This window comes from Chaetomium globosum, genomic scaffold, assembly GCF_000143365.1.
Source record: "Chaetomium globosum CBS 148.51 scaffold_3 genomic scaffold, whole genome shotgun sequence".
Lineage (NCBI taxonomy): Eukaryota > Fungi > Ascomycota > Sordariomycetes > Sordariales > Chaetomiaceae > Chaetomium > Chaetomium globosum.
This window is the reverse complement of record NT_165978.1, coordinates 901,677-926,795: the sequence shown is the minus strand read 5'-3', so window position 1 is coordinate 926,795 and position 25,119 is coordinate 901,677. Positions and strand designations below refer to the sequence as shown.

The following is a 25,119-nucleotide window of genomic DNA, read 5'->3' as shown; positions in this document are numbered from 1 at the left end:
AGGGGTAGGAGGGGGGTTCGGTGTCCGTATCCTGGTTTGTAGCCGACAAAGAACCTGAGTTGGATCGAGAGGCAAGAGCCCTGTAGCCCTAAAGCCACTTACGATGTTCCTTGTGCTGAACGTCTTTTTCCGAGCTTCAAGAAACAGTTCGAGGAACCTTGGTTTGTCGATGTGATAAACCCCGAGTGCTATCATCGCTTTGACAAGGTCGCCGTACGTCCGCTTCAGCACAGCGAAACAGCTGACGTCAAGAGGTTGGAGGTGGTGCGACGAGTGCGGAGGCATGCACTCTGTAAGGATCCGATGCTCAGTACAGAATTTGTCGAATGCAGGCGTCGAATGACTTCCATGACCATCGAGAATAAGAAGCCGATATCGACCAACAGTCCGTTTTCGAGTTTGTGGCTCGAAGACTTCTCGAAGCCACTCGAAGGTAAGCTCATCGGTTGTCCAGCCGTTATCGCTGACTCCATTACGCCATATCTTTGGCAGCACTGAGCCGTCGTACCACGACAAAATGTGGACTTTTCCTTCAAAGATAATCATCGGGTCAACACTCCAGCCGGATGCGTTAATGCACTCGATGACAGTTGTCCACTCTCGATTTCCCGGCTGGATAACAACAGGTCGATTCCGTCGGTCAGATCGAGTGACCACTTTAGACGTGCTTGCAACACCCATCTGGAAACCAGTTTCGTCAAAGTTGTAGATGTCGTTGTCAAGAACACCATATTCGTTGATGGTCTTTTGCACTCATGCAAACCACGCTGAAATTTTCTCTGGGTCCTCGCATAAGGCTTGTTGATAGTCGTACTTCCTAGAATACTTTGTGTTCAGATGGGGATGCCGATGAAGAAGCCGCTGGACCCAGTTCTCGCCGACAGTCATTGCCGGGACCGGGGTGGATGTAAGAGACGCGTCGAGTAAAGTGAAGCCTCCACGCTCGCGGAGAAGAAGGTCAGCCATCTGTCGGATATAACCGATCGTCGGCGACATCCCACGGTCGTCCAATGACTCGGTCCATTGAATCAAGGCTGCTTCTTCAGTTGGGAGTAGTTTTCGACTCTTGACTTGCGCTTGTTGACGCGTAGCACCGCCTTTGACGCGTTCATGAAGAGTCGACTTCGGTACGTCAAATGCAGCTGCAGCCTTGCGAATGGTTTGGATTTGGCCCAAACGTAACGCCTCAACCGCTAATTGGATCCTATCTTCGTGCTGCAGAGGCTTTGGCATTTTGCCGGGCACGATGGAGCCGAGAGGTGCGTCCAAAGTCGACGTGGTGGGGTGCGGGGCTGGAAAGTGGCCGGAAAGGTGGTGTGGCCGGAAAGGTGATAGATTACGTTAACTAGTTAACTAGTTACGAGCAGCATAGGTTTTTTTTTAAACACGGTCGTTATGACGACATTGCTGGACCCTCTGTTTGCAAACACCAGCATTTTCATAAGCCTTCCGAATTCGCAAAACAACTTGATTACACCTCAACTTACGGCTAATTTTTGGTGCGATGTCGAGCAAGACAAAATCACGATGGGCAGATGATGAGGCGGATGCAGCACTCGAAGCACAGCTGAAGAAGGAGAAGGAGGAAAAGAAACGATTGAAGGCGGCGAAGGCACGCAAGCTCGAGGCTGAGAAGCAAGCGAGGGAAGCTGCCGCGGCCGCGGCACAACAAGAAGGCGACAGCACCAACGGGCCTCCGGCGAAACGGCGAAGGATATCACCAGAGCGCGAAGCAGCGCAAGCCACCGGGCAATCTAACGAGAGCAACGACGCGCCGAAACTGTTGCGCTTCTATGGCGGCGCGTTCGGCAGGTCCCGCAGCGTCGAGAACTACAACAAACTTAACGACATCGAGGAGGGCGCCTACGGCTGGGTGTCGCGGGCTAAGGAGGTCGCGACGGGCAAAGTGGTGGCACTCAAGAGGCTGAAGATAGACCCCAGAGACCGTGGGGGGCTACCCATCACGGGGCTGCGCGAGATCCAGATTTTAAAAGACTGCGACCACCGGAATGTGGTCAAGCTGCAGGAGGTGGTCGTAGGGGATGACACGAGCAAAATCGAAAAGTATAGCACCTCCCAACAGCACCACACCCACCCGGGATGCCGACTCCAGTAGCTAACCCCCGCATCTTTCTCCAGCATCTTCCTCGTCCTCGAATTCCTCGAACACGATCTAAAATCCATCCTCGAAGACATGCCCGAGCCGTTCCTCGCATCCGAAGTCAAAACCCTCCTCCAACAACTCGCCTCGGGCGTAGCCTACCTCCACGACAACTGGATCCTGCACCGCGACCTCAAAACCTCCAACCTCCTCCTCAACAACCGCGGGCAGCTCAAGATCGCCGACTTCGGCATGGCGCGATACGTGGGCGACCCGGCGCCCAAACTGACCCAGCTCGTCGTCACGCTGTGGTACCGGGCGCCCGAGCTCCTCCTCGGCGCGGCGCGGTACGGCGGCGCCGTGGACATGTGGAGCGTGGGGTGCATCTTCGGGGAGCTGCTGACGCGCGAGCCGCTGCTGCAGGGGCGCAACGAGGTGGACGAGCTGGCCAAGATCTTCGAGCTGTGCGGGACGCCGACCGACGACACCTGGCCGGGCTTCCGGCGGCTGCCCAACGCGCGCGCGCTGCGGCTGCCGTCGGCGACGACGATGACGAACGGGAGGGCGGTTGGGTCGGCCATACGCGCCAAGTTCCCGCTGCTTACGGCCGCGGGCGTGGGGTTGTTGAATGGCCTGTTGGCGCTGGACCCGGACAGGCGGCCGACGGCGAAGGAGATGTTGGCGCATGAGTACTTTGGGCAGGACCCGAAGCCGAAGCAGGAGGCCATGTTTCCGACTTTTCCGAGCAAGGCTGGACAGGAGAGGAGGCGGAGGCGAGAGACGCCGAATGCGCCCATACGGGGCCAGCAGGCGGCGGATTTTGGGGCGGTGGATTTCAGTGGGATTTTCTCGGGGAGGGAGAGGGAGGAGAGGGGAGGGGGGTTCTCACTGCGGATGGTGTAGAGCCGTCTTCTCCAGAGGACAACCATAATGTTTGGATAGCCTCATGGCGGGCACACATGTAATCCAAAAGGGATGCTTCATTAAGCTACCTAATAATATATATGCAGTGGTGTCGTGAGCAAGAAAATACATGCAACAAATGCTCTCCTTCTCGACTCTTTGTTTCCGAGCTCTGAGCCCGGCCTGGGCAAAAAAATATCCAGATAAAATGCAAACAGTACTCGATCCAACGCCCTTTCCGCTCTTTGCACTCCATGATAGTGGAAAGACCGGGACCAAAACCTCGGTCATATCCTGTCCCTAAAACACATTACAAGACATATCCGCTGCCACAACCATCCTCTCCGTCTCTCCCACCGCTCCTCACTCCTCAGCCTCTAGGGCTAAATTAAAAAATCGCTCCCAGGCCGGAAACAAACCAGGTAAAGCTGAGAACAGTAACGGCACTCATAACAACCGCAGTACCCACCGCGCGGTTGTCCATGCCGGACCCGGCGCCGCTGCACGAGGCGCACTGGTATCCGTCGTTGTTGTCATGATAGTCCTGCTTCTCGTACAGCCCAAAGTAGAACAGGGAGAACGGGGCGAGGTATCCCGGCTCGGGAGTGGCGCTGATGCCGCCGTCGGCGTCGGCGATCACCAGCGTGTATTGCTCCGTCAACAGCGGGTTGGCAACGTTGCTCTTCTGGAACTTCTCCGTGTCCCAGGTGTAGGTGCCGGGATCGGTGAATGACATGTTCTGCGTCAGGGTCCACGGTTGCGGTACCTTGCTGCACTTGACGTAGAGGTCGATGGCCGTCGGCGTAGCCTGCAAGTTGGTGTAGTTCCACCCCCACGTCACGTAGTCGCCGATCTTGTACAGCTGGGTGCCGTCGAATACTCCCGGCGTCACCATCACCACGCCACCGACGGGGTCCTGGGGGTCGAACTCGGTCTTCTTGGGCGCGCGCGTGCGCGTGGCGTTGCCTGTTTGCCGCACGGTTCCCGTCTGCGTGATGCCGCCCGTGTTGAGGTTTGTTTGAATCGGTTCCGAAGGATCGCGAGAAGATGTCGTCTTTGAGTCTTCATTGTCGTCGTTATTGTTGGGGGGGTTGGATGATGCTGTTTGCGAGGCAGCAGGTGCTTCTGTAGGCAAGTGTATGTTAGGTACGCGATTGCATCAGCAGGGCGGGCGCTGGGTGGATGCATACCATTTTGAGATGAACCATCATCTTGCCGAACAACTAACGAGTCAAGCTCTGGAAGCCATCTTGGCCATGCCAACGCAGAAACTGCAGGAGTCAAGGAGAGCAGGGCCACGGCCAACTGGCTGACGGATAGAGGAGACTTCATGGCGGGGAGTTGTTGGGGGTTGGTGAGGAAGACCAAAAAACGATAGTGCGGACCGTGCCCGAGCTCTTCAATCCCCCAGACCTCACAGTTCGACCCGAAAAAAAAAACTTGTCTAACACCGGAGAATTTGGTCTGCGGTGTTGGGGGAACAATGGCCGGAACACGGGCGTGGCACGGCGTTGGCGCGGGTAGCCCCTATTACTAGGTCGGCCAAAATTTAGGCCCGCGCGAAATGGTGTGGAGAAAAACAAGACGATGGGAACACCAGACGAAACCGGGGAGTTGCGGGTATCTTCAAACTGTCGATAGGGTGTTTTGCACTTCAGGAAAGCAAACGAAGCGAGTGTGGTTGCTGAAGAAACAGGTGGTAAACGAGGGGCCCTGATGGCTCTGGAAGCAATGCAGCGAGTTGATGATCGGGAGATGGTTGGAATGGAGGCGCCCCAGGTCGACTTTGATGCGATCTGTCGAGCGCTTGACCAACCGATGGATGCGCTCGGGGCGTCCCACCCAATGGCAGGAGCGGAAGACCCGGGCTGAGTCCAGGCCCGAGTGGCGCTGGGATGGATCTTGTCCCAATCAACCAGGTTGCCAACTGAATTGTCACCCTGCGAACAAAAAAAGCCGGATTCCAACTGAAGTGTCGACCAAACCTCAACCAGAGAAACGAAACGAAAGCCATCCAAAGGCTCTAAAAGAACCATATCTACTCTGCTGAATATTCCTTTACTCCTCTAATTTTTATTTTACTCACTTGTTCCATTTCATCGCTTTTTCTCGATTTCTTATGGCTTATTTCTTTTTTCTTATTTTCTTGTTTTGCCTTTCAGTTCGGCTTTTTTTGGCCAGAGGTGCCGAGGAATCTCCAAGCCAACACAGACCGGGTTCGTATTTGGTGGAGCTGCCGGGGGAAGAAAGCATTGTGTGGCACGCAGCATTATTTTTAGTGGTTCCTCAAACCTGGAACACGAGAATTGGATGCCATCCACGACGCTGATGCCATGTTTTCCATCGACTTTTCTTGTTCGTGGCGCAGAGTTCGTTCAGGTGCTGCTGGCCCCAGTACCTACCAAGCAGCAATAGTTTATCCCAAGACGGGAGGGCTCTTCACCTGCCGGACGATCACGATCGCCACTGCCGATGCGTCTTAATATTATTAGGACCGGCTTCTGCCAGTGAGACTTCGAGCATTTTCTTTTGCTTTTCTGTCACCGACAGCCGGTCCTTCCCCTCCACTGCAAGGCTGCGGAGACCTGCCGCCATGAAACCTTTGCCGCAATCCATCGCGTGCGTAGGCTTCAACTTTTTCTCGTTCTACAAGTATGCTTGCTGCCTGGCCACCAGCAGCAGGTTGAGGCTCGGGGCATGCGCCGCCGACACCACGCCAGGACTGGAATTCGCTGCGTGCCAGACAGTGCCGTCCGCGCCGGCCGAGGGTTGTTTACAGGGACCCATGCAAACAAGCTCAGACAGCCTTACCAAATCCGCTCCGCCAACCTTTCTTTTTGTTCATGACATAATTACCTATGCAGTGGGGATCGTCAAGCCATGTGTGACGAGGTGTTTGCACAACTGCCGGTGGAATGGAAAAGGTCTCTGACGGGGAACATTTTATTCAAACTGATGTGTGTCCTCAACTGACTCGCACTTTCGAATTCATTTCCAAGCTTCAAAATCCGGTCTTCTGAAGCAAGCTAATGCAAGATGATGGTAAGAAACACCCGTTTGACCATTAGCCTTTTCATACCAAATACCTTATATCGACCACGTACGTCTTCGTGCTCTTCCACCATGTTTACGTTTCATATTTACCTTTTTTTGCCCTCTCTCTTTCTCTCTCTCTCAGCTTTGATCCACTAGTGGCGCGCTACGCTAACTACCTAGGTACCTAAGTCCATGGTTCCTAAATCTGGAGTCGAAGGTGGAGAGGCAAGTGATGATGATGAGGTCTGCAAACAGGTGATGGAGAATATTGGCCATCCTGGTAGTTGATGACACAATCCATTGCGAAAATGGACCTGGAAAGTCCCCCGCCAATTCCGCCGTCATGAATTGGAAACCCAGCTTGAGCATGTTTTGAGCGCATTTTCGAGATCGCTGTGAAATGGTTTTCTTGCGGGAAACATGGCTTCCACTGTGACTTGAGCAACTCAGGACCTGGGAACCCGTGGATGCTTGTCTCTGAGCTTCGGCCGAAGCCTGGCCTGGAACGTTATTAGCATTAACCAAGTGGTGGTCCGTGTGCCAACTCAGCGCGTAATGCCTGCCGCTGCAGCAGATCACACGTGAAGATTAAGGAATTACGAACCAGGATAGGTTAGCAATGGTTAGATAGCGCGACCTGACCACTGCAGCTGCTTCCGGTAATCGCTTGTCATACGCGGTACCTCCTCCCCCAGGACCAACCAACAGATTCCGTCTGGGAGGGCGGCCGCTCCATTTTTGGGCGAGCTCTTCAAACGGGAGACGCCCCTCCAACATCCAACCTTTTACTCGCTTCTTTCTATCGGCCTTTTCCTTTTCCAGGCCGTGGGCAGCATGTCGTCTTCAAGCAGCACAGCGGTGACTATCGACCGTGAGTATTTCGATACTCTCGTTCGAAGGTACGTTTCTTGTACTATCCTGCCCACCCGACCGACCTATCATTCAAGGTTACCTCCATATATTTTGCCGGGGTGCCCAAAGCTAACCTGCCCGCGCCGTGGCCATGCATAGGGCGCAGTTTGTAGGTCTCCCAGTGCGCTTGTCTTTGCCAAACCGATGCATTCGACCGTCCTAACCATTGTAAGAATACCGATTCACCAAAGGCAAACGGGCACCTTGCCTCCGTCGTCATTTCGCGGGCCGAATATGACAGTCTTATGTTTGTCGCTAGACAATATGGTATGTTTCTTCCCCGGACGTCGGCTCTAGATGGAATTGTTAACTGACTGTCTTAGAAAATCTCAGGCGGAACCTTCTCCGCGGCGGTGTCGGAGCGGAGACGGTAGATGTATGATCCTAACGATGTCGAGTACGAATGGCGCACCAGAACAGCGGTTAATGGGTGACAGCTTCTCAGCAAGGACGATGAGGCCATTCAAGGGGGCGCCAAGACGCCCATGGCCCCAAAGGCGGACCCGAACGAGGACGGAGGGGCCCGACTTTACACGCCTGCGCCGCCAGGCGCGTGCAGCCCGCCGAAGGAGGTGCCGCACAATGGGCATCATAATCGTTACCAGGACCGCTCTACATGGGCCGACGGCAACGTGGACGACGACGAAGACGACGAGAATGGTGCCAGCGACACCGAGTCCCCTATCGAGGGCCCCCTTGGCGCTAACTACGCCAAACCTCAGGGTCAGCGTCAGCACTTTGAGCGACAATGCGTTCGCACGCTCCAGCTTTCGCACCTCGCCGAGGGCACGACCCATGCTGACATCGTCAACGCTGTGCGTGGTGGGATGCTGGTGGACATATTTCTACGTAGCCATGACCGCTGCGCAATGGTATCTTTCCTTAGATCCGTGGACGCCAAGGAGTTCTATGACCATGTCCGCCGACATGACCTGTACATTAGAAACAAGAGGGTGAGTGGGCTTGGGCCATCTTGCTAGTTTGGGCGACTGCTGACGTCTTGCATAGATCGAAGTTAAGTGGAACGATCGCCAATTCGTCCTCGCGGGCCACGTCGCGAACAAAATCGGCACGGGTGCCAGTCGTAACCTGGTGATTCAGGGGTATGACAATAGGCATACTGAGGAGATCATCCGTGAGGACTTGGACCACATCCACAACTTGGTCGTAGTCAAGATCGAGTTCATCGGCCGCAACTGCCACATTGGCCTTAACTCAGTCCACAACGCCATTTCCGCACGTCAGTGCATGTTGAGCAGGCTGTATGTATCCTTGCAACCATCTCATCGTTTGGAAGCTGACAGAAACAACAGCAGGTACAAGGGCAAGAAGATCAACTACGACGTTGACGAATGCGCCCAACCATACCCGCAACCAGCGCCCAGGGCGCGCAAGGAGATGGCGCCACTCAAGAAGGGGTTTCCGGCAGTCCACAACCGCTTCCAGCTGTTGAATCTCGACGACGACGACGACGATGAGATTGCGGCGACGTTTCAGACGAAGAATTCGGTAGGGATCACGGCGTAGAAGCCGATGTCCCACTACCTCGCCGGCATCACTTTTCCATGAGTCGGGCGCGGAGAAACCGTGGTAGCCTAAGGTGACTTAGAGACAGAGAGCACGGGGGATATGTTTCATTTCACACTAGTGGCAGGCGTTAAAGGATACCCATGGTTAGTTCCCTAAGGCTTTTATGGTAAAGCGCCCATGAACGGGGATTACCCAGCAACGCAAAGCCATATCTTCCCTTGGAAGGTGCATCTACCACGCCACTATTATGCTGTTGTCCCAACAAATCATGACTTTTGCCGTCGGTGATTTCGTTGTTTGAAATCCTTCCGTTCTGGGATTACACCGTTCCTGGTCGACATGGTTTCTTTCCAGCATGTCCGGCCTGGAGGGGTGGTGTTTTCGGCTCTCTGTATTAGTTACGTCATGACATAACGGGTGATCGCCGTGGCCCCACCGCAACTGCCGAGAAGGTTATCTTGGCAGCCGTGTAACAATGTAACGGTATGTCACATCCATGCTCACACAACCACGATGCAATAAACACCAAAAAGATAAATCAACGCTCGTTAGACTGACCATGTATGATATGGATAGTTTCTGAGTCTACCCGCTGATGGCATAAGAGAAACGCAGCATTGCTGCCTCGCCCACGCCCCTCCTCCATGAATGAAGAAACCCGATCTTCCCTTCCCTGTCTTCTGCTAACCAGGGTCCATCAACCGTTCTCCAGCAACGAAGTCGTGCAGTGCGCCACCTACCTAAACCTCGGAATCCAGACCATGCGATGCATACCAACCGGGGAACGCCGTGACGCCTGATGCACAAAACCCCACCCATGCCAGGCCAGGCCAGGTCAGGCCCGGCCCACACATGCCTTTCCTTTTTACCGGCCCACGCCCGTCACCGACTCCAGGTAGGACAAGAGGAAGTTCCGGTCCGCCGGCGAGATGGGCGTCTGGCTCCCGCGGCGCGACGTCGCCGAGCTGCCGGCGCCGGTGATGGCGGGCTCGTTGCCGCCGGCCGAGGCAAACGACGCCACGCGCGACCGGGGCGTGCTGCCGGTGCCTGCGGGCTCTTTCCCTTTGCCCTTCTCTTCGGCTGTGGTGCTGGCCGGGGAATCACGCTGCGGCCGCTGTTGTTGGTGCTGTTGCTCTTTGCTAAAGAGCGAGAGCAGTTTCTGCTTTTGTTCCGAATTCGAGTCATTGCGACGCTGGTCCACCGCCGGGGGCTGTTGGTGCAGTTGCTGCTGAAACGAGGGGCTGGAATGCGGGCTGGACAGGGGCTGTTGCGCATACGGGAGGCTGGCAGCATGGGCAGCCGCATAGTTGGGCTGGGGGGACCGCTTGGCTTCATGTTCCGCTTGCTGCAAGAAGCCACGGTCTCTCGGGGAGGGGAGGCCTTGCCGGGCTGCATTTCTCGCATCCTGCCGAGATGAGTCGTGCGGGCTGAAGCGCTGCTGAAGACGCTGCATTTGGGCCATTGTGCTTGTGTATTCTTGCGACTTGCCCTGCTCGCCCTGCTTCGGGCGACTCAGAATCTGGACGGCCCTGTATGGCAGGTTGAGCTCGGGATTCATTCTCACGGGCCCACCGTTGGCCTCGGAAGCCTGCGCAATCACCTCGGCTGCCGATGGTGCCTTGTAGGAAGGGCTGGCTGGCTCGTCCTTCCTTGCAAACCCTGGGCTCTGTTGTGTCTTGCTAGGTTGCATCCTAATCTCATTGCTCAAGGGCGACCTCGGGCTACCCTTCTTGAACATATCCAATAGTGCCGTCCGATGTGTGTCGGCTGGCTGGGAAGGTTTGGGTCCGGGCTGGGGTTCCGAGGGTTGCATTGCGCGGGGCGAAGTCCTCATCGGCCCAGCGGGTGCCATGTGCTGAGGTAGATATTGCGCGGCGGGATTTGGTGCCTGCGTGATCGGCACATTTGCCCAAGGCGCTGGCTGATACTGGTGCTGATTGTTTGTTGGTGCAAACGCACTGTCATGTGGCGAATTCTCGCGGGATTTGTTTTCAATATTTTCTCGAGGACTGCTGTTCTTGAAAGCGCTCAGCAGCGTCATTGCATGGCCCGTCAGCTGAGCCGGCTTCGCAGCATGCTGCTGAGGCGCGTAGGTATCATTCGGACGAGAAGTGAACGAATTCAATCCACCATGCTGAATATGCGGACCGCCTAAATGAAGATGAGGGCCGCCTTGCTGAGAATTTTGGCCAGCTGGCTGAGTATGCGGGCCGCCGTAGTGAATCTGTTGGCCATCCTGTTGAGCAGGTTGCCGGCCTTGACCGACCGCTTCTAGAAGCGCCGGAGTCGGCAGAATACCCCTAGTGAGAATGGACTGCTGCACTTGCGGCGGTAGTGGTTGCGGATGGAGAAGGACCGGCTCGTTGCGCTGCTGCTGTGCTGGGTTCACGAACGGGTTGCGACCGTAGATTTGGGGCATCACCTGAGCAGGTGCTTGGCCTTGGGTGTAATACCCGGCAGCCGCGCTCTGGATGGAGGTTGGTGGGATGGGGAAGTTCGGCGGTTGCTGGTAATTCAAAGCTGGTTCCCTCTGCGTTGGATGGTGGTGGGGGGCGTTCGGATCGGGGGCATTCGTGTAGGTGAGATCCGATGGTGCATGTGGGATTTGGCCCTCAGGTTGGGGCGCTTGCTGCGGGTTTTGCTGTGGCTGCATCTCTGCGCTCTTTTGCAGAAGCGCCATCAGAGCTCCCCCCTTGTCAGCGCTCGAAGCCGACGGACTCATCTGCACACCCTGGGTCGGTTGTTGAACATTAAGGAGGCGCTGGAGTTCGCGCGTAGCACCTTCCATTGTCTCGATCGCGGGCGCGCCATTCGAAGACGCAGGTACAGGTTCGAGATGAGCACCGATGTCGTCTTCGGTGAGAGGTTCTTCGGTCTGATGGTGGGTGGCTAGGTGAGGGGCAGCCACGCGCGTACCGTCCTTTTTCTTCTGCTGAACCACCCATTTCTTCAGGGGCACCAGAAATGGGGCGACCATGTAGAACTTGTTCGCATTGGACGCGGCGGCAGCGTCATCGTGAGAATTGTTTCCCTTTTTTCGGAAAGCGGGCAGCTCCGACAACTTATACCACTCAACCCTGCTGATTTCTTTCCGCGTCTTCGGCTCAAAGACGGTATCCATAGGGACGTTGCGGAAAACATAGAGGCGGATCTGTTGCTCCCTCATAGAGATCTGAATATACTTGACCTCGTCCTCTCTTGGTACTAGGCCGGCTTGCTTAATATCGAAGCCGGTCTCCTCGTACACCTCACGGACGGCACAGTCGAGGTCGTCTTCGTCCTTGTTTATTTTGCCTCTGGGGAAGCTCCAATTTGCGCCCTTCTTCCAGCCCTTGACGAGCACCGTCGAATCCATCGCCTCGTTCAGTAGGATGGCACCCCTGACTGGGACTCTTGTCTTGTATTGCATGAACTCTTCGAAGGCGCGCATGTGGTTCTCGGCGGAGAAGGGAGCGAGCAGGGGGCAGTGCTGGAATATGCGAAGGCAGAAACTCCGGAGGGACATGGACGGCAGGGTGGGATCCAGCGGTCGGATGAAATCTTCGTAGAACCATTGTGCCTCTTCAACTTGGAAACAGATACGCGCGACTGACGAGAGATCCTCTTTTGGAAGGTGGATGATAAAACGGACGCAAAGGTCGTCCAACCCTAGCAGCCAGTCAGTCGGTCGGGGGTCACAAAGGCATGCGACAGAATCAACCCACAGTCTTCGAGTTGCATCTTGTTTTCGGCCATGGCGATGTCTTGTATCGAGCATATCCACGGCGGTGGTTGGCCGTTGGAAGGATTAGTTTATAGGGTAATCGGGTAGGTAATATGAAAAGGTAAGGCCCCGAATCGTGGGACTCGCAAGGTTGTCAGGTTAGGTGCTGTCGAGCTCGGGATCGAGGGGCGGGGACTGGCAGCTGCAACAAACTTCCCCACCAAAATGCGACGAGAGACAACAAAACAGGTACAAACGCGCTCAGCCAATGGCTGTAGGGCACGCTTCGATCCGGTAGTTGCAAATATGCCCGTCAGTGTTGAGATTGAGGAGGTTTGGGCGCCGTGGATGTCACCTGCGGGTCAGAATGGGCAAAACTGACTTGCGACGTGTGCAGCTGTGGATGGCATGCGTTTGTCTCCACTCCAGGACTCACGACATGGTGGTTGCGTTGGGGATGGAGATGTGTGGGTGGGTGGCCATGGTGGCATGGATCCCCGCCCACCAATTCAAGCTGTCGCCACATTCCAGAGTCGCAAAGCGTAGAGTACGCAAGCCACAGCTCCAGATCTGTGGCGGTGCATTGGTCCCCAAGCAGCTTCCCCAGTCAGATTCTCAGATTCCAACCCGATCCCTTGGCAGCAGAGGGAGGCCACCCACTTAACAGGGGCACGGGACTGGGAGACCTCCTGGACGTCATCGCACGAAGCAGGGTCTGAGTGAGTTTTGAGTTGCACACCCACCAGTCAAGCTTCGTTTGATGATCGAACTAGCCGCAACCATGAGACCAATGCAATGCATAAATGAAAAGGGCTATGGCCGGTTAGCCATCAGCGGCTCGCACACCTTTTTCTCTTCTTCCCCAGGCCCCGAAGACCAGACGACCGGGCTAGGATTCTCCAGGCCAGCGCCAAAGCTGTTTCCAATTCAGGCCTCACAAGCGCGCGCCTGAAACCGACAAAGCGCCGCCGTCAACCAATACAACAGCAAATCCCAACCATCGCAGATCGACAGTAATCAAACCAGCGACCACACAGGCCCCAACAAAGCGCCGGTTTTTTTTTATATCTTCTTGGCTACCCTCGAGATTCCCGACCTTTTCTTTTGAAGGATTTTTGCCTTGCCCATCAACACACAGAGAGCCCGAGATCTCGCTGTCGCAGCGACCAAGACACCCACCATGAACGCCGCTTTGAAAGTGCTGGGCAAAAGAGCCCTCAAAAACGGCACAAAAAGCCCCAACTCAGAGGTGGGTGTACCTAGATGTCACTGATAATTTATGGTGTCGGTGCTAACGACAGTCCCAATCACAGAACCCATACAAGCATATGGTCCCTGTGCAAAAGAATGGCAAAATAAAGATGAAGGAAGACGAGCGGCCTACCCCACCTGGCCTGTCGGAAAACGACAAAGAAATCCTCAGGCACGTCCGGCGGAAGGCCTACAATTGGGACCAGAAGTTCCACTGCTGCTGCTTTGGCATGAGGTTCGGGTGGTCGGCAATCCTGGGTCTCATTCCTCTGTAAGCCTGCGTGCTTCCCCATGCCCTCGAGAGCGCGGTTTGCTAACTGTCGTTACCAGCATCGGCGATGGCCTAGAGGTTCTCATGTCTCTGTCGTTAGTCCGGACAGCCTCCAAGGTGGATGGTGGCCTCCCAAAGCGCATCTACCTCTGGATGATCACATACATCATCATGGATTTCGCGTTCGGTTTCATCCCCGTCCTTGGTGACTTTGTCGACTTCACGTTCCGCGCCAACACACGCAACGCGTGGTTGCTCGACTCCTACCTGACAGAGAAAGGCAAAGTACTCCTAGCAGGCGAGATCAAAGACGAGGGCGGAGGCAAAAGTATACCGGTGCCCGACGAGCTGCGGCCAGACGACCAGGATGTCGAGCAAGGCGTGGAATCGATGCGCATGGTCGAGCCGTCTTCCAGAACCCCCACGGCAGTCCCGCCGGCGCGGACACCGACTCAGAAAAGGGCCATGCCGCCTCCGGGCCGGACTTTAACGGGGAAGGCGCGGGACCCGAGGGACCGCTGAGTGCCGGAGCAAGCCGAGTTCGAGCGTAGGGATTCCTGCTGTGCAGTAGATGGGACCGGTTCAGACTGACCACAAAGAGGAAGGCACTATTATGGAATTGCATTAGCGTTGCGTTATTCTCTTTTGTTATTTCTTAGAATACAGATATCCTAAGCGTTCGGTTTATAGTTTAGAAAGGCAATGGCGGCAGCCGTTGTAATACACGTGGAATCGAGAGCGGTTAATAATTGATGCCGATGCCCAGAGTTGCCCGGCCCATGGCGTGGAGTGGATGTTAAAGAAAGTGGCAAGCAAGATTCAAATTGTCAGGCGATTCGGATGTCCGGGTTCCGGAACTCTGTTGCGATGATGTTGCGATTATGCCGCGATGACAAACGAGACGGCGGGTCGCCGTGTCTCCCCAAGGCCCAAGCCTTCCGCAAGTGGGTTCCCAGGGATCAGCTCAATTCGGCGTCGATGGGGTCGATCAAGGCGCGTGGAAGCTCCACCACCAGCAACGGGCAGTTGAAACGAGCAATGAAAAGGGGGAATCTAATGGAGGTTTGAGCCCCAGTTTTGGCAATTGGTATTCCGTACGAAGGAGGTTGAATTCAATGATTCACCGGTGTTAAGGTCAACCAAAATCTCAACCTCCACTTTGCCTGAGCTCCTTGTCATCGCGTACGTGTTCAAACTTTCAGAGGTTCGAGTGTGTCATAGTGGAGCTGTGAATGGCTTGGGCAAGTGCGAAAACGGCTCTTGGCTCGAAGGTTGCGCCGACCAATTGTCTCGGAGCTCCGAAGATCTGATAAAGGCGAGGCAATGCTGGCCAGGCTTCCAGGACACAAGTGGATCAATGCCTGGGGTAAATCCATGACCGAGGGGGCTGGGCTGGTGTTCTGTTGACGCCGCATTTGCCAGGGCCGGACGATGGACCCAAGTCGCGTCGACGCGAACCCTTGCGGCACAGATTTAACAAAGTGGGTCTCTCGCGTTGCAGACGTGCAGACGTGCAGCATTTAAGAGACGCGCTTCCAGTTCTCCCTCTCTCCAAATCCCATCCTTTGTCTACACAAGCAACTTTCCAAACCATTTCTTCGTCACCAACAATTCAATTGCCTCTCGAGATCTTACCTTTGGCAATTCCCTCATATCTTGTCTGCACAACACCCAATCCCCCTTTCACACACACAATGACTGCCCAGGTCACTCCTTCCAAGCAGGTTAGTGCCCCGCGTCATGCTCCCGCTTTACGCGTCGCGTCGACCCAGGCCTGAAGCTAACATGTACCACCTTACAGGCTGCTTCCGCCATTGAGGGACTTAAGATGGAATCCCCCGTCAAGAAGCTCAACTTTTCCGCCTCCGACAAGGAGAACGCACCCTTCGACGCCGACCTTGCCACCCTCGAGGCAGAGATTGACGCCAACACAACCATGAAGAAGAAGGAGACAAGCGCCGCGGTGGCTCCCACCATCAAGGCCGACGAGGCCGATGAGCCCCTCCTCCAGGAGAACCCGCAACGCTTCGTGCTGTTCCCCATCAAGTATCACGAGGTACGCGACGTGTCCTGGCACGTAAAGTGGACCACGTGCTGACAATTCCCTTCAGATCTGGCAGATGTACAAGAAGGCCGAGGCTTCCTTCTGGACCGCCGAGGAGATCGACCTCTCCAAGGACCTCCACGACTGGAACAACAAGATCAACGACGATGAGAAGTACTTCATCTCTCACATCCTCGCCTTCTTCGCCGCGTCAGACGGCATTGTCAACGAGAACCTGGTCGAGCGTTTCAGCGGCGAGGTTCAAGTCCCGGAGGCTCGCTGCTTCTACGGCTTCCAGATCATGATGGAGAACATCCACTCCGAGACCTACTCTCTGCTCATCGACACCTACATCAAGGAGCCTGCCCAGCGCACCCACCTGTTCAATGCCATTGACACCATCCCGGCCATCCGCAAGAAGGCCGACTGGGCCCTCCGGTGGATCACTGACCAAAAGTCCACCTTCGCTCAGCGCCTGGTCGCGTTCGCTGCTGTTGAGGGTATCTTCTTCAGCGGTGCTTTCGCGTCCATCTTCTGGCTCAAGAAGCGCGGGCTCATGCCCGGCCTGACCTTCTCCAACGAGCTCATCTCGCGTGACGAGGGTCTCCACACCGACTTTGCCTGCCTGCTGTTCTCGCACCTCAACAACCGCCCCAGCAAGCAGATCATTGAGGACATCATCGTCGATGCCGTCCGCATCGAGCAGGAGTTCCTCACCGAGGCCCTGCCGTGCGCTCTGCTCGGCATGAACTCCAACCTGATGAAGCAGTACATTGAGTTCGTCGCCGACCGCCTGCTCGTCGCCCTTGGCAATGAGAAGGTGTACCGGTCGACGAACCCCTTCGACTTCATGGAGAACATCTCGCTTGGCGGCAAGACCAACTTCTTCGAGAAGCGTGTCGGCGAGTACCAGAAGGCCGGCGTCATGGCCAGCACCAAGAAGCCCCAGGAGGATGTGGAGGAGGCGAAGGGCGAGAACGGTGGCGACTTCACTTTCGATGACGACTTCTAAGCCGTCTCTCCTTGGCCGCGTCTTTCCTTGCTCTTTAATACCCCCCTTGCACTCGATATTTGGTCTCTTTTCCTGGTGGCAGGGTTGTCGGTTTACGTTCACCTCGTTGGAGAGGTTGGATATTGTTTCACATGTATAAATGCTGCGCGGGCGGAACCGTGTTTGCATAGTGGCGTTGGGCGTTGGGCGGTGCCCCCTGGGTCTGGTTCATGAGGGTATGCGATGGAGATGAGGAAAACGTCTTTAAGCACGTATGAGTAGATTCTCATACAAGGAATCAAACTGTGAACATGACTTGTCCCATTGATCTGTGAATTGTGGTGAGCGTGCTTTGCCCCAACACGGTTGTCGTTGGGTTTTCTCTCCGCCGACCTTGACTCATCAAATGTTACCGCATGTCTCTGTCTCCGTTCTCTTTACAACCTCACATTATCCATCATCTCCCAGACACCGTTCATGTGTCCACACCACCCACTGTCAAATACCTATGCCAAAATGTTGCATTAACACACCCCCAATTTATTTACCGCTCTACCAACCCCCCATTCCCCCATCCCAAAATCTAAGTAAGCAGCTAGAACCTTAACAGTCCAACAACAAACACCCCCTACTTCTTCCCCTTCTTCTTCTTCTTCCCACCACCCCCACCCCCTTGCTGCTGCTGCTGCTGCTCCTTCCCACCAGCAGTAGCACCCCCAACCGGAGTCTGCGCTCCACTCCCCACCTCACCACCACCAGACACACCAGACACATCCACCATAACCTCATCCTCCCCCCCTGCCCCAGCCCCTGCCCCTGCCACATTCTCAACAGCAGCAGTAGTAGTAGCAGCCAACCCAGCCATGCCCCTTCCCAGCGTGCCCAGCATCTGCACCAGACGCGTCACCTCGGCCGCCTTGGAGGTCTTGTACTTGAGCGTCACGCCGCTGTGTGCGTCGTAGGTCTTGAGCACGAGGTGGCCGCGCGGGGGCTTAGCGTCGGTTTCTGCTTGTTGTTGTTGTTGTTGGTTTTTGGGTGCTGCTGGGGGGGTTGTTGTGGTGGTGGCGTCTGCGTCGGTGGATTTTTTGGGTTTGGGGACTCGTCGGGCGGGCTTGAGGTGGTAGCGGGTTGTGATGCGTGTCTGTGTTGGGCGGGTGCGTGTGGTTAGTGAGGGTGATGGGATAGGAGTTAGAAGGTGGGGAGGTGCATACTGTTAAAGGACGGGCTTGGAGGAGGAGGGAAGACTGGTGTAGCCAGTCTTCGGATTTTGCGTAGTAGGGCATCTTGACCGTTTCGGGGGAGGGTGGCTGGTTTGGGGTAGTGAGTGAGGAAAGGACCCGTGTCGCGTGAGGCCGACCGTCGGGATTGCAGAATTGGAGCGGAGAAAAACGAGGTCAGTGGTCGTCCTGGTACTTGCAAGAGATTCGGCAAGACAAGTAGTTTTGTACCTGTGGTGACCACTAGGTTCGTTCTCTGGAGATCGCTGCTCGGCGTTGAACCGTCGAGGATCTCGGTTGGAGTTTTGGTGCTCTTGCGGAGAGTTCCGCGGCGCATTTCAGTGGGGTCCACCGGATGCGGGGAGCTCTCGCCCCACACCTTTGACACAGGAAGCTCGAAACAGTACCTACTGTGTAGGTGGTAGATCCCATTCTGCACCTTAAAACACATGGAATTTACACCTGAACGCCACAACATGCAATAGGGTATCTAGATCCATCCCGATGCCATCAGTCCATCCGCCCCTTGAGATTCAACCAGCCCCAACAACCCTCACGATCTTTCCACCACCTTACGCAGTAGGGTCAGGCAACCAAAACATGAGGTCTTGATCCGCCGAGGCAATCATGTTGTACCGGGGGTTGTACGCCACTACAGCCGCCTCCCGTTTCTCCTCCAGAACATGCGCTGGCTCGAGGACCTTGTCGCTTCCAGGCGTCATCAGCGTGTCCCATACGAGGAGATCTGACTTTCCGCCGCTAATCACGTAGCGGCCGTCTGGGGCGAAGCAGCATTCGCCGCTACTCTCCATATTACCTCCTTCCATTTCCCCCACACCCAGTCGCCTCGTGCTAGCGCCCGGCTTCTTCAAGTATGCCTTCAGACTGCCGTCGAAGGAGTCTAGCAGGAAATGACCGTTGCCACGCGACCCTAAGAGAATGTGCTTCCCGTCGTTGGAGAACTCGAGCTTCGTCCAGCCTCTGAAGCTGGCCTCTGTGTCGGCAGGCCCGCGGGCCTTTAGGACGTCAAACACGGAAAACGGCGCCTTTTCGTAGTTGCGGTAGTCGTAGAGCAGGATGCTCCCGCTTCCGGGTGACGCCACGGCAAAAACATTGCCCGACGGATCCCAAGCCGAGAGGTACGGCGTGTTGAGAAAGAGCTTCCCCGTCCATTGCTTCGTTCCAATGTTCCATATCCGCACCGTGTTGTCAACGCTGCAGGAAATGAAGTTGTCGGCACCAGGGTGCAACGCGAGGTTGGTGACTGTGCCCTCGTGTCCCTCGAAGTAGCGGATAAACGAGTTGTCGTGTGTTGCCAGGTAACGAATCGCGTCTGCACAAGGTTAGCCACCGACGTGGCTCATACCACAAAGGACCTACCATTTTGCTGGGTGCTAGCATAGATGATGCTCGAGCTTGTGTGAGTAAACTTAGCCAGCTTCACGCCGTACTTTTTGCTTAGCAAGCTCTTGTCGTGCCGGCCGTCCTTGACGTTGTAGATCTGGATGGTCTCATCGCTCTCGGACGTCATACAAAGCTCGCCTGGGTCGTCAAAATCGATGGACAAGATGTACGGTTGGGATTTGCCCTCTTTTATGTCGTCCCGTTGGAATAGCTGAAGATGATTAGCCCACATGTTGGAAACGCACGACAGAAAGAACCCACCTTTGTCGGTCTGTAAGACGCGATCACATCGCTTACAGCAGTGGTGCTGGGCACGTTTGCTCCCAAAGTCCGCGTGAGATTGAATGATGGGGTCGCCGTTGTTGAGGGCGCATCGTCGAGGTCCATTGGGGTGGAAGCCATGTCTACTGGCTCAATTGGTGATGGGAAGGAACGAGTGCGATCAGAAGCTCGGAACCAGCTCAAGGAAAGCGAACGGTGTTCTGCCGGGCGGTGAAATGGACCCTGCCTCCCTTTGGCTAAAAAAAGCCGAACTCCAAACGGGAGCAAGAAATCAAGAAAAGGAAGAAGCAAAAGAAACAGAAAAGAAAAAGAAGATGTGAAGAAAATCGAGCAAAATAAATTAAATGATAGAAACCGAGTCAAATAAGAAGTAGATTTTGGGCTTATGAATGGCTTTCTTTTCGTTCACTTGGAGTTTGGCTTTTTTTGGCCAGTGAGTGCCTGCACAATGCCCCACCAAGCGAAGCCAAAAGCCGCCAGGGTCCAAGGTGCATGGAAGGCCCGGTTTCCGGAGGGGATGGCCAAGCCCCGATGCCCGAAGAGTGTTGAGAAAGCTTCGGCTTGTTCGCTACGCGACCGACACGGAAAATCCGCTTGCACTCCAAGGATGTCACTTTGTCTGGGTCCGACAACCGCAAGCCTAGCACCGGAAATTCCACTTTTCTGCGGCTGCAAGGGCCGGGAAATTGATCAGCGCTGCGACACAGGCGAGTCAGCGCGAGACGGCGGATATAAGCGGCCTTGCCATTCGCAGCCTGACCGCAGCAGTCTCTCTCTAATTGAATCATTATTGTATTTTCTTTGTTTTCCCATGCATGTCGCTCAGAAGTTGACACACTGATCTCCCGAATCCCCTCCTACGAGAAAGCCGAGTCGGCTCGGCCATTGGGCGTATCCTTCCTCCGTAGGGCCGATTTCGGCAGTCCGTGAGCACGACACCACGAACCAGCAGCACAATGTCGACAACAGCTGGGTAGGTGTCGTCGCGCACAATTTAAAAGAGAAAACCTGTATGGGACACGAAATCTGACATGGCTGCTCCTCCAGCGCCTTCCTAGCGGGCGGTATCGCCGCCTGCGGAGCCGTGACGGCGACGCACCCCTTCGAGACAGTCAAAATCCGCATGCAGCTGCAGGGCGAACTACAAGACAAGGGCCACCAACCGCACCACTACCGAGGACCTGTCCATGGTGTTTCGGTCATCGTGAGGAACGAGGGGCTGCGCGGCATCTACCGCGGTATCGGGTGCGCCTACATCTACCAAGTGCTGCTCAACGGCTGCCGGCTCGGCTTCTACGAACCCATGCGCCACGGCCTGTCGACCCTCATCTTCAAGGATGGCAACAAGCAGAGTCTGGGTATCAACATGTTCTGCGGCGCCGGGTCGGGCATCATGGGCGCTGCCGCAGGGAGCCCGTTCTTCCTGGTCAAGACGCGGCTACAGAGTTACTCGCCTTTCTTGCCGGTCGGCACACAGCATCGGTACCGGAATGCGTGGGACGGTATGAGCCAGATCTTCCGGACCGAGGGCGTGCGCGGCCTGTACCGCGGCGTAGGAGCGGCCATGATCAGGACGGGTTTCGGGAGTTCCGTGCAGCTCCCCACATACTTCTTTGCAAAGCGCCGGTTAATGCGGCACCTGGGCATGGAGGAAGGCGCCCCTCTCCATCTGGCCAGCAGTACGGCGAGCGGCTTCGTCGTCTGTGTGGTGATGCACCCCCCGGGTAAGTTACAAGGTTGAACCGGGGTTTGTGCGCTTTGAACTAACTCGGCCAGATACGATCATGTCCCGGATGTACAACCAGAATGGCAACCTTTACAAGGGCGTTTTTGATTGCCTAGGAAAGACCATACGGGCCGAGGGTTTCTTCGCCATTTACAAGGGCTTCCTGCCTCACCTGGCTAGAATCCTACCGCATACGATCCTCACGCTCACCTTGGCGGAGCAAACCAACAAGCTCGTCAAGAAGCTCGAGGGCCGGCTTTTGCCCAGCGCCGCGCTGAAGACAGTATAACGGGGATCGAGATTTTGATACGGCGTTCGGTAGATTTGCATTTTTCGCACATTTCCACGTTTGATACCAGCTCAGGTGGGAGTCCTAAAAGCGAGTGCGACGGCGGCTGCGATGTATCTTTCAGGGGGGTGGGAGGCCGTTTTGAAGTTCCCCTAAACCGGACAATATGTCAACCGCAATCTATTTTGGTAGCCAACGCGGAGCACCTCTTTGAACGCCCTAGCCGGCAGTGGACCTTTCACACCCGTAACATAACCTCCCGGTTCCCGTGTCTGACCTCTCCTGGATGCCCAGCTCCCCCCTCCACCTCTCATCGCCGTCCTCATCCAGCGGCATCCCGCACAGGCCACACCACTCCCCTCCTGCCTCGCCCTCACCGGCGCGCACAAGCTTCCCCGTCGTCCGCGCGACGTTGGCGACGACAGACGGGTAGCTCTCCTCAACCTCGGCAAAGTACCGCCCCATGACCTCCTCGATGCTGAGGTCCTTGTGGGAAACGACCGCCGCCGCTGCGTCGTCCCTGGTCTCCCAGACAAGGTCCGTCAGCGGCGGCTCGACCAGCCCCGCGTAAATGACCAGCTCCTTACGCAGGGCGTCGCGGAGCGGGTGGTAGACCAGCACGCCCTTGCCAGCCTCCTCCTGTTCATGGTCACCATGATTTGCCCCCTCCCGCTCCCCACCTTCATCCTCCCCTCCATGCCTCTCCCCATTCCCCCGCCCCCCTCCACCCTCCCCCTTACCCACAACCGGCGCCACCCCATCCTGCACCAACCACGGCAGCGCAAACCCCCGCCCCTTCGCCGCCTCCGCCAGCGTCAGCTCCGCCAGCGCCGTCGTGCTGTGCCCGAGCAGCAGCGCCTGGCACCCCCGCGCGCGCGCCTGCTCCAGCAGTGCGCGCCGCGTCAACAAGCGGGTGACGTCGCTGCGAGAGGCGGCTGTGGGAAGTGGTGTTGGTGCTGCGGTGTGAGAGGGGGATGCGGGGAAGGGAAGCGCGGGTAGCGGGTGCGGTAGCGGGTGAGGGCTCTTCGGCGGGGGAGGGGCTGGTGGTGGTGGGGTGGTGGTGGTGGTGTCGATGTGCACGACGGTGAGGTCAAAGGGGGCGTTGCGGCCGCGGGCCAGCTGGAACTCGATGTTCTCGCTGAGGAGGTGCAGGAGGACGGTGGAGGAGACGCCGAGGGAGAGCCCGACCATGTAGTGGCGGGTGCTGGTGGGCGGGCCGCCGGTTGTGGGGAGAGCGAGGCGGGTCTCCTTGCCTAGGATGCCGGTTTGCTTGATGCATTTGGCGGCGATGAACTTGGCGAAGCAGTCTCTGGGGTGAGTTAGTGGTGTTTCATATGTCTCAAGAAACCTAGAGGTTGACCTACCTGCAGACGGGCTGAGATCTGCTCTCAAGGGTCGCCTCCTGAACACGACATTTCATACAGGGCCGTAAGAGTGACCCCTCTGTCCTTGGTGACTCAATCATGGAATATGCTGTGGGGGACAGAATTCAATTTAAGTGAAAATATGAGGTGAGAGGTGGCGGGAATTCCACGACTTTTGGAATCCAAATCTTTCAGGTGAATAATGTCGACAAGATTTCAGGCAACCGATGTTGAAGAGTTGAGTTCGACTCATTCAAAAAAGTATTATCCAACCCCAAAGTTTTTGGACGAGCATCGCGAGGGGCTGGGTTAGGGTTAGGGCCGAGCATTAGAAAAGGGGTTGAGCAAGCCAGACTGCAAAGAGGTGAGGGAGACTTGGGGCTTGCAGTTGTTTCTAAAGTGCCATTATTAAATTGCTAGCAGTCTATCCAATCAATGGGCATCTGCTCATGCTCTCATGCTAGCTATCTGTTGTGGAAGCACCACCTCCTTAACCTCTTATTCCCCCTTAACCCCTTATTCCCCCTTACCCTCCCCCCAACCCTCACCATCACCATCCCTCACAGAAACCTTTCATACGCAGCAGGCCTCTTCTGAAATTCCCTACCCATTTCACCTCTCCCCCCCATCTCATACGCCATCCCACCACCACCATCACCCCCCCTCCCCGCCAAGTACCCATCCAACCGCAAATCCATCGCCGCCAGCACCGTATTCACCACCGCCCCAACCACCGTCATCGCCACCACCGCCGCAAACAAATTTGACGCCGTCCCCCCGACCCCCACCACCAACGGCACGCCCGCCACGGCCCCCACCAACCGCGACGCGGCCGCCCCAATCGCCTGATACGCCGCAAAACTCGTCGCCGCCCCGGCCGCCCGCCGCCCAGTCCAAACTACGCGCCCACAGTGCTGCCTGCACTTGGTGCCCCCCTCTCCACGCCCCTTTACCCTCCTCTCACCGCAGCTGGCGTTGTGTTATGAAGTACAGCTGCGCGAGGTTGGCGAACAGGGCGGCGACGAGAGGAGCAGCAGCGGGATGCCGCCGAGGACGACAAAGCTGGATTGGACGGCGAGCGCGAGCGCCGCGAGCGCAAAGTTGCCGCCGCCTTTGGTGGGCGGGATGTCGAGGGCGAGCTGGCTGGGGCGTTTGGTTTGGGGCGTGGCCAGGCTGGTGGTGCAGTTGAAAGGGGCGGGGCCGAAGCAGAGGCCTGGTTGGGGGGGGTTAGTGATGGGGAGATGGTGAGGTTGTGGGCGAGGGGGAGGAGGAGGGGGGGCATACCCCCAGAAACCGACACGGAGGTCGATTGGGAGGGTTTGGCCGCCGATGGTGACGGGGCCGTTGGATCGGGCTACGATGGGAGATATCCCGCTCACGGAGTCGTTGATGCATCCTATGGACAGTATCACTGTCGATTTTGGATTTTGGTCAGTTGGGGGGCTGAGAGGCGGTTAAAGGAGCGGGGTCGTACAGTAGAGAATTAAACTAATAAGGGGGAATGCAATGACAAGAACAACCCGAGGCGTTCTGAGAACCCCTACGGTATGTTAGCCTGCGGTTCGCGGTGGAGGAGTGTCGGTAACAAACATGAGGGCATAGGCCTGGGCGCCATCTAATAACTTTATCCATTAGTACATACATAGAAAGTAAGAACCTAGGTGTTGAGTGTCGGATAGATACGTGGTCCATGGGAAATGCGTGTTCTGGGTCCCGGCAACATGGAACAGAATCTAAATCATAACCCGGTGTCATACCTTTGAGGCGGAGGATCGTCGTCGGCCGCTGGTATCTCTACCTGTTCTATGGAGGCCAGCGCTGGATCGTCGCTTTCAACATATCGAGCTGAAAGTTATTGGCTGGCCCCCATGTTGGGTTCGGTGTGGCATTACTAGGACATGGATCAAAGATGTTGAGCGCAACACGCGGGCAAACCGCTGGTTATAATTGCAGCCCGAACACTCCGACACTTCTCTCCCACAAAGCGGCCCATGGGATTCCGGTACCTCGGGAGTTTGGCGGCCCGGGATCACATAGAAAATGGATCCAGTCGTCCGGCAGTTTTGAGGATTAGAGTCACAGATCACGTCGATCA

At 56.1% G+C, this 25,119-nt stretch overlaps 10 protein-coding genes across 10 annotated transcripts; 5 read left to right on the top strand and 5 right to left on the bottom strand.

The window, feature by feature from the left end:
* Positions 1-1,504: 1,504 nt before the first annotated feature.
* On the top strand, positions 1,505-3,004 carry CHGG_05587 (uncharacterized protein; the record flags this gene model as incomplete). Its single annotated transcript, XM_001221681.1, has 2 exons — positions 1,505-2,064; positions 2,140-3,004. The coding sequence occupies 2 exons, from the start codon at positions 1,505-1,507 to the stop codon at positions 3,002-3,004; spliced, it is 1,425 nt and encodes a 474-aa protein (XP_001221682.1).
* A 388-nt stretch (positions 3,005-3,392) lies between these two features.
* CHGG_05586 (uncharacterized protein) lies at positions 3,393-4,336 on the bottom strand (the record flags this gene model as incomplete). The annotated part of the gene is made up of 2 exons (XM_001221680.1): positions 3,393-4,129; positions 4,195-4,336. 2 exons carry the CDS (start codon positions 4,334-4,336, stop codon positions 3,393-3,395), a joined length of 879 nt encoding a protein of 292 aa, XP_001221681.1.
* A 2,880-nt stretch (positions 4,337-7,216) lies between these two features.
* CHGG_05585 (uncharacterized protein) lies at positions 7,217-8,479 on the top strand (the record flags this gene model as incomplete). The annotated part of the gene is made up of 3 exons (XM_001221679.1): positions 7,217-7,219; positions 7,390-7,905; positions 7,961-8,479. The coding sequence occupies 3 exons, from the start codon at positions 7,217-7,219 to the stop codon at positions 8,477-8,479; spliced, it is 1,038 nt and encodes a 345-aa protein (XP_001221680.1).
* An 868-nt stretch (positions 8,480-9,347) lies between these two features.
* Positions 9,348-11,987, bottom strand: CHGG_05584 (uncharacterized protein; the record flags this gene model as incomplete). The annotated part of the gene is made up of 1 exon (XM_001221678.1): positions 9,348-11,987. The coding sequence occupies one exon, from the start codon at positions 11,985-11,987 to the stop codon at positions 9,348-9,350; it is 2,640 nt and encodes an 879-aa protein (XP_001221679.1).
* A 1,378-nt stretch (positions 11,988-13,365) lies between these two features.
* Positions 13,366-14,229, top strand: CHGG_05583 (uncharacterized protein; the record flags this gene model as incomplete). Its single annotated transcript, XM_001221677.1, has 3 exons — positions 13,366-13,434; positions 13,499-13,707; positions 13,767-14,229. 3 exons carry the CDS (start codon positions 13,366-13,368, stop codon positions 14,227-14,229), a joined length of 741 nt encoding a protein of 246 aa, XP_001221678.1.
* Positions 14,230-15,401: 1,172 nt separating this feature from the next.
* Positions 15,402-16,763, top strand: CHGG_05582 (uncharacterized protein; the record flags this gene model as incomplete). The annotated part of the gene is made up of 3 exons (XM_001221676.1): positions 15,402-15,431; positions 15,509-15,763; positions 15,819-16,763. The coding sequence occupies 3 exons, from the start codon at positions 15,402-15,404 to the stop codon at positions 16,761-16,763; spliced, it is 1,230 nt and encodes a 409-aa protein (XP_001221677.1).
* A 607-nt stretch (positions 16,764-17,370) lies between these two features.
* CHGG_05581 (uncharacterized protein) lies at positions 17,371-18,025 on the bottom strand (the record flags this gene model as incomplete). Its single annotated transcript, XM_001221675.1, has 2 exons — positions 17,371-17,883; positions 17,954-18,025. 2 exons carry the CDS (start codon positions 18,023-18,025, stop codon positions 17,371-17,373), a joined length of 585 nt encoding a protein of 194 aa, XP_001221676.1.
* A 506-nt stretch (positions 18,026-18,531) lies between these two features.
* CHGG_05580 (uncharacterized protein) lies at positions 18,532-20,433 on the bottom strand (the record flags this gene model as incomplete). The annotated part of the gene is made up of 3 exons (XM_001221674.1): positions 18,532-19,292; positions 19,625-19,634; positions 20,305-20,433. 3 exons carry the CDS (start codon positions 20,431-20,433, stop codon positions 18,532-18,534), a joined length of 900 nt encoding a protein of 299 aa, XP_001221675.1.
* Positions 20,434-20,601: 168 nt separating this feature from the next.
* On the top strand, positions 20,602-21,660 carry CHGG_05579 (uncharacterized protein; the record flags this gene model as incomplete). The annotated part of the gene is made up of 3 exons (XM_001221673.1): positions 20,602-20,618; positions 20,693-21,369; positions 21,422-21,660. 3 exons carry the CDS (start codon positions 20,602-20,604, stop codon positions 21,658-21,660), a joined length of 933 nt encoding a protein of 310 aa, XP_001221674.1.
* A 219-nt stretch (positions 21,661-21,879) lies between these two features.
* Positions 21,880-23,125, bottom strand: CHGG_05578 (uncharacterized protein; the record flags this gene model as incomplete). Its single annotated transcript, XM_001221672.1, has 2 exons — positions 21,880-22,969; positions 23,025-23,125. 2 exons carry the CDS (start codon positions 23,123-23,125, stop codon positions 21,880-21,882), a joined length of 1,191 nt encoding a protein of 396 aa, XP_001221673.1.
* Between the last annotated feature and the right edge of the window lie 1,994 nt (positions 23,126-25,119).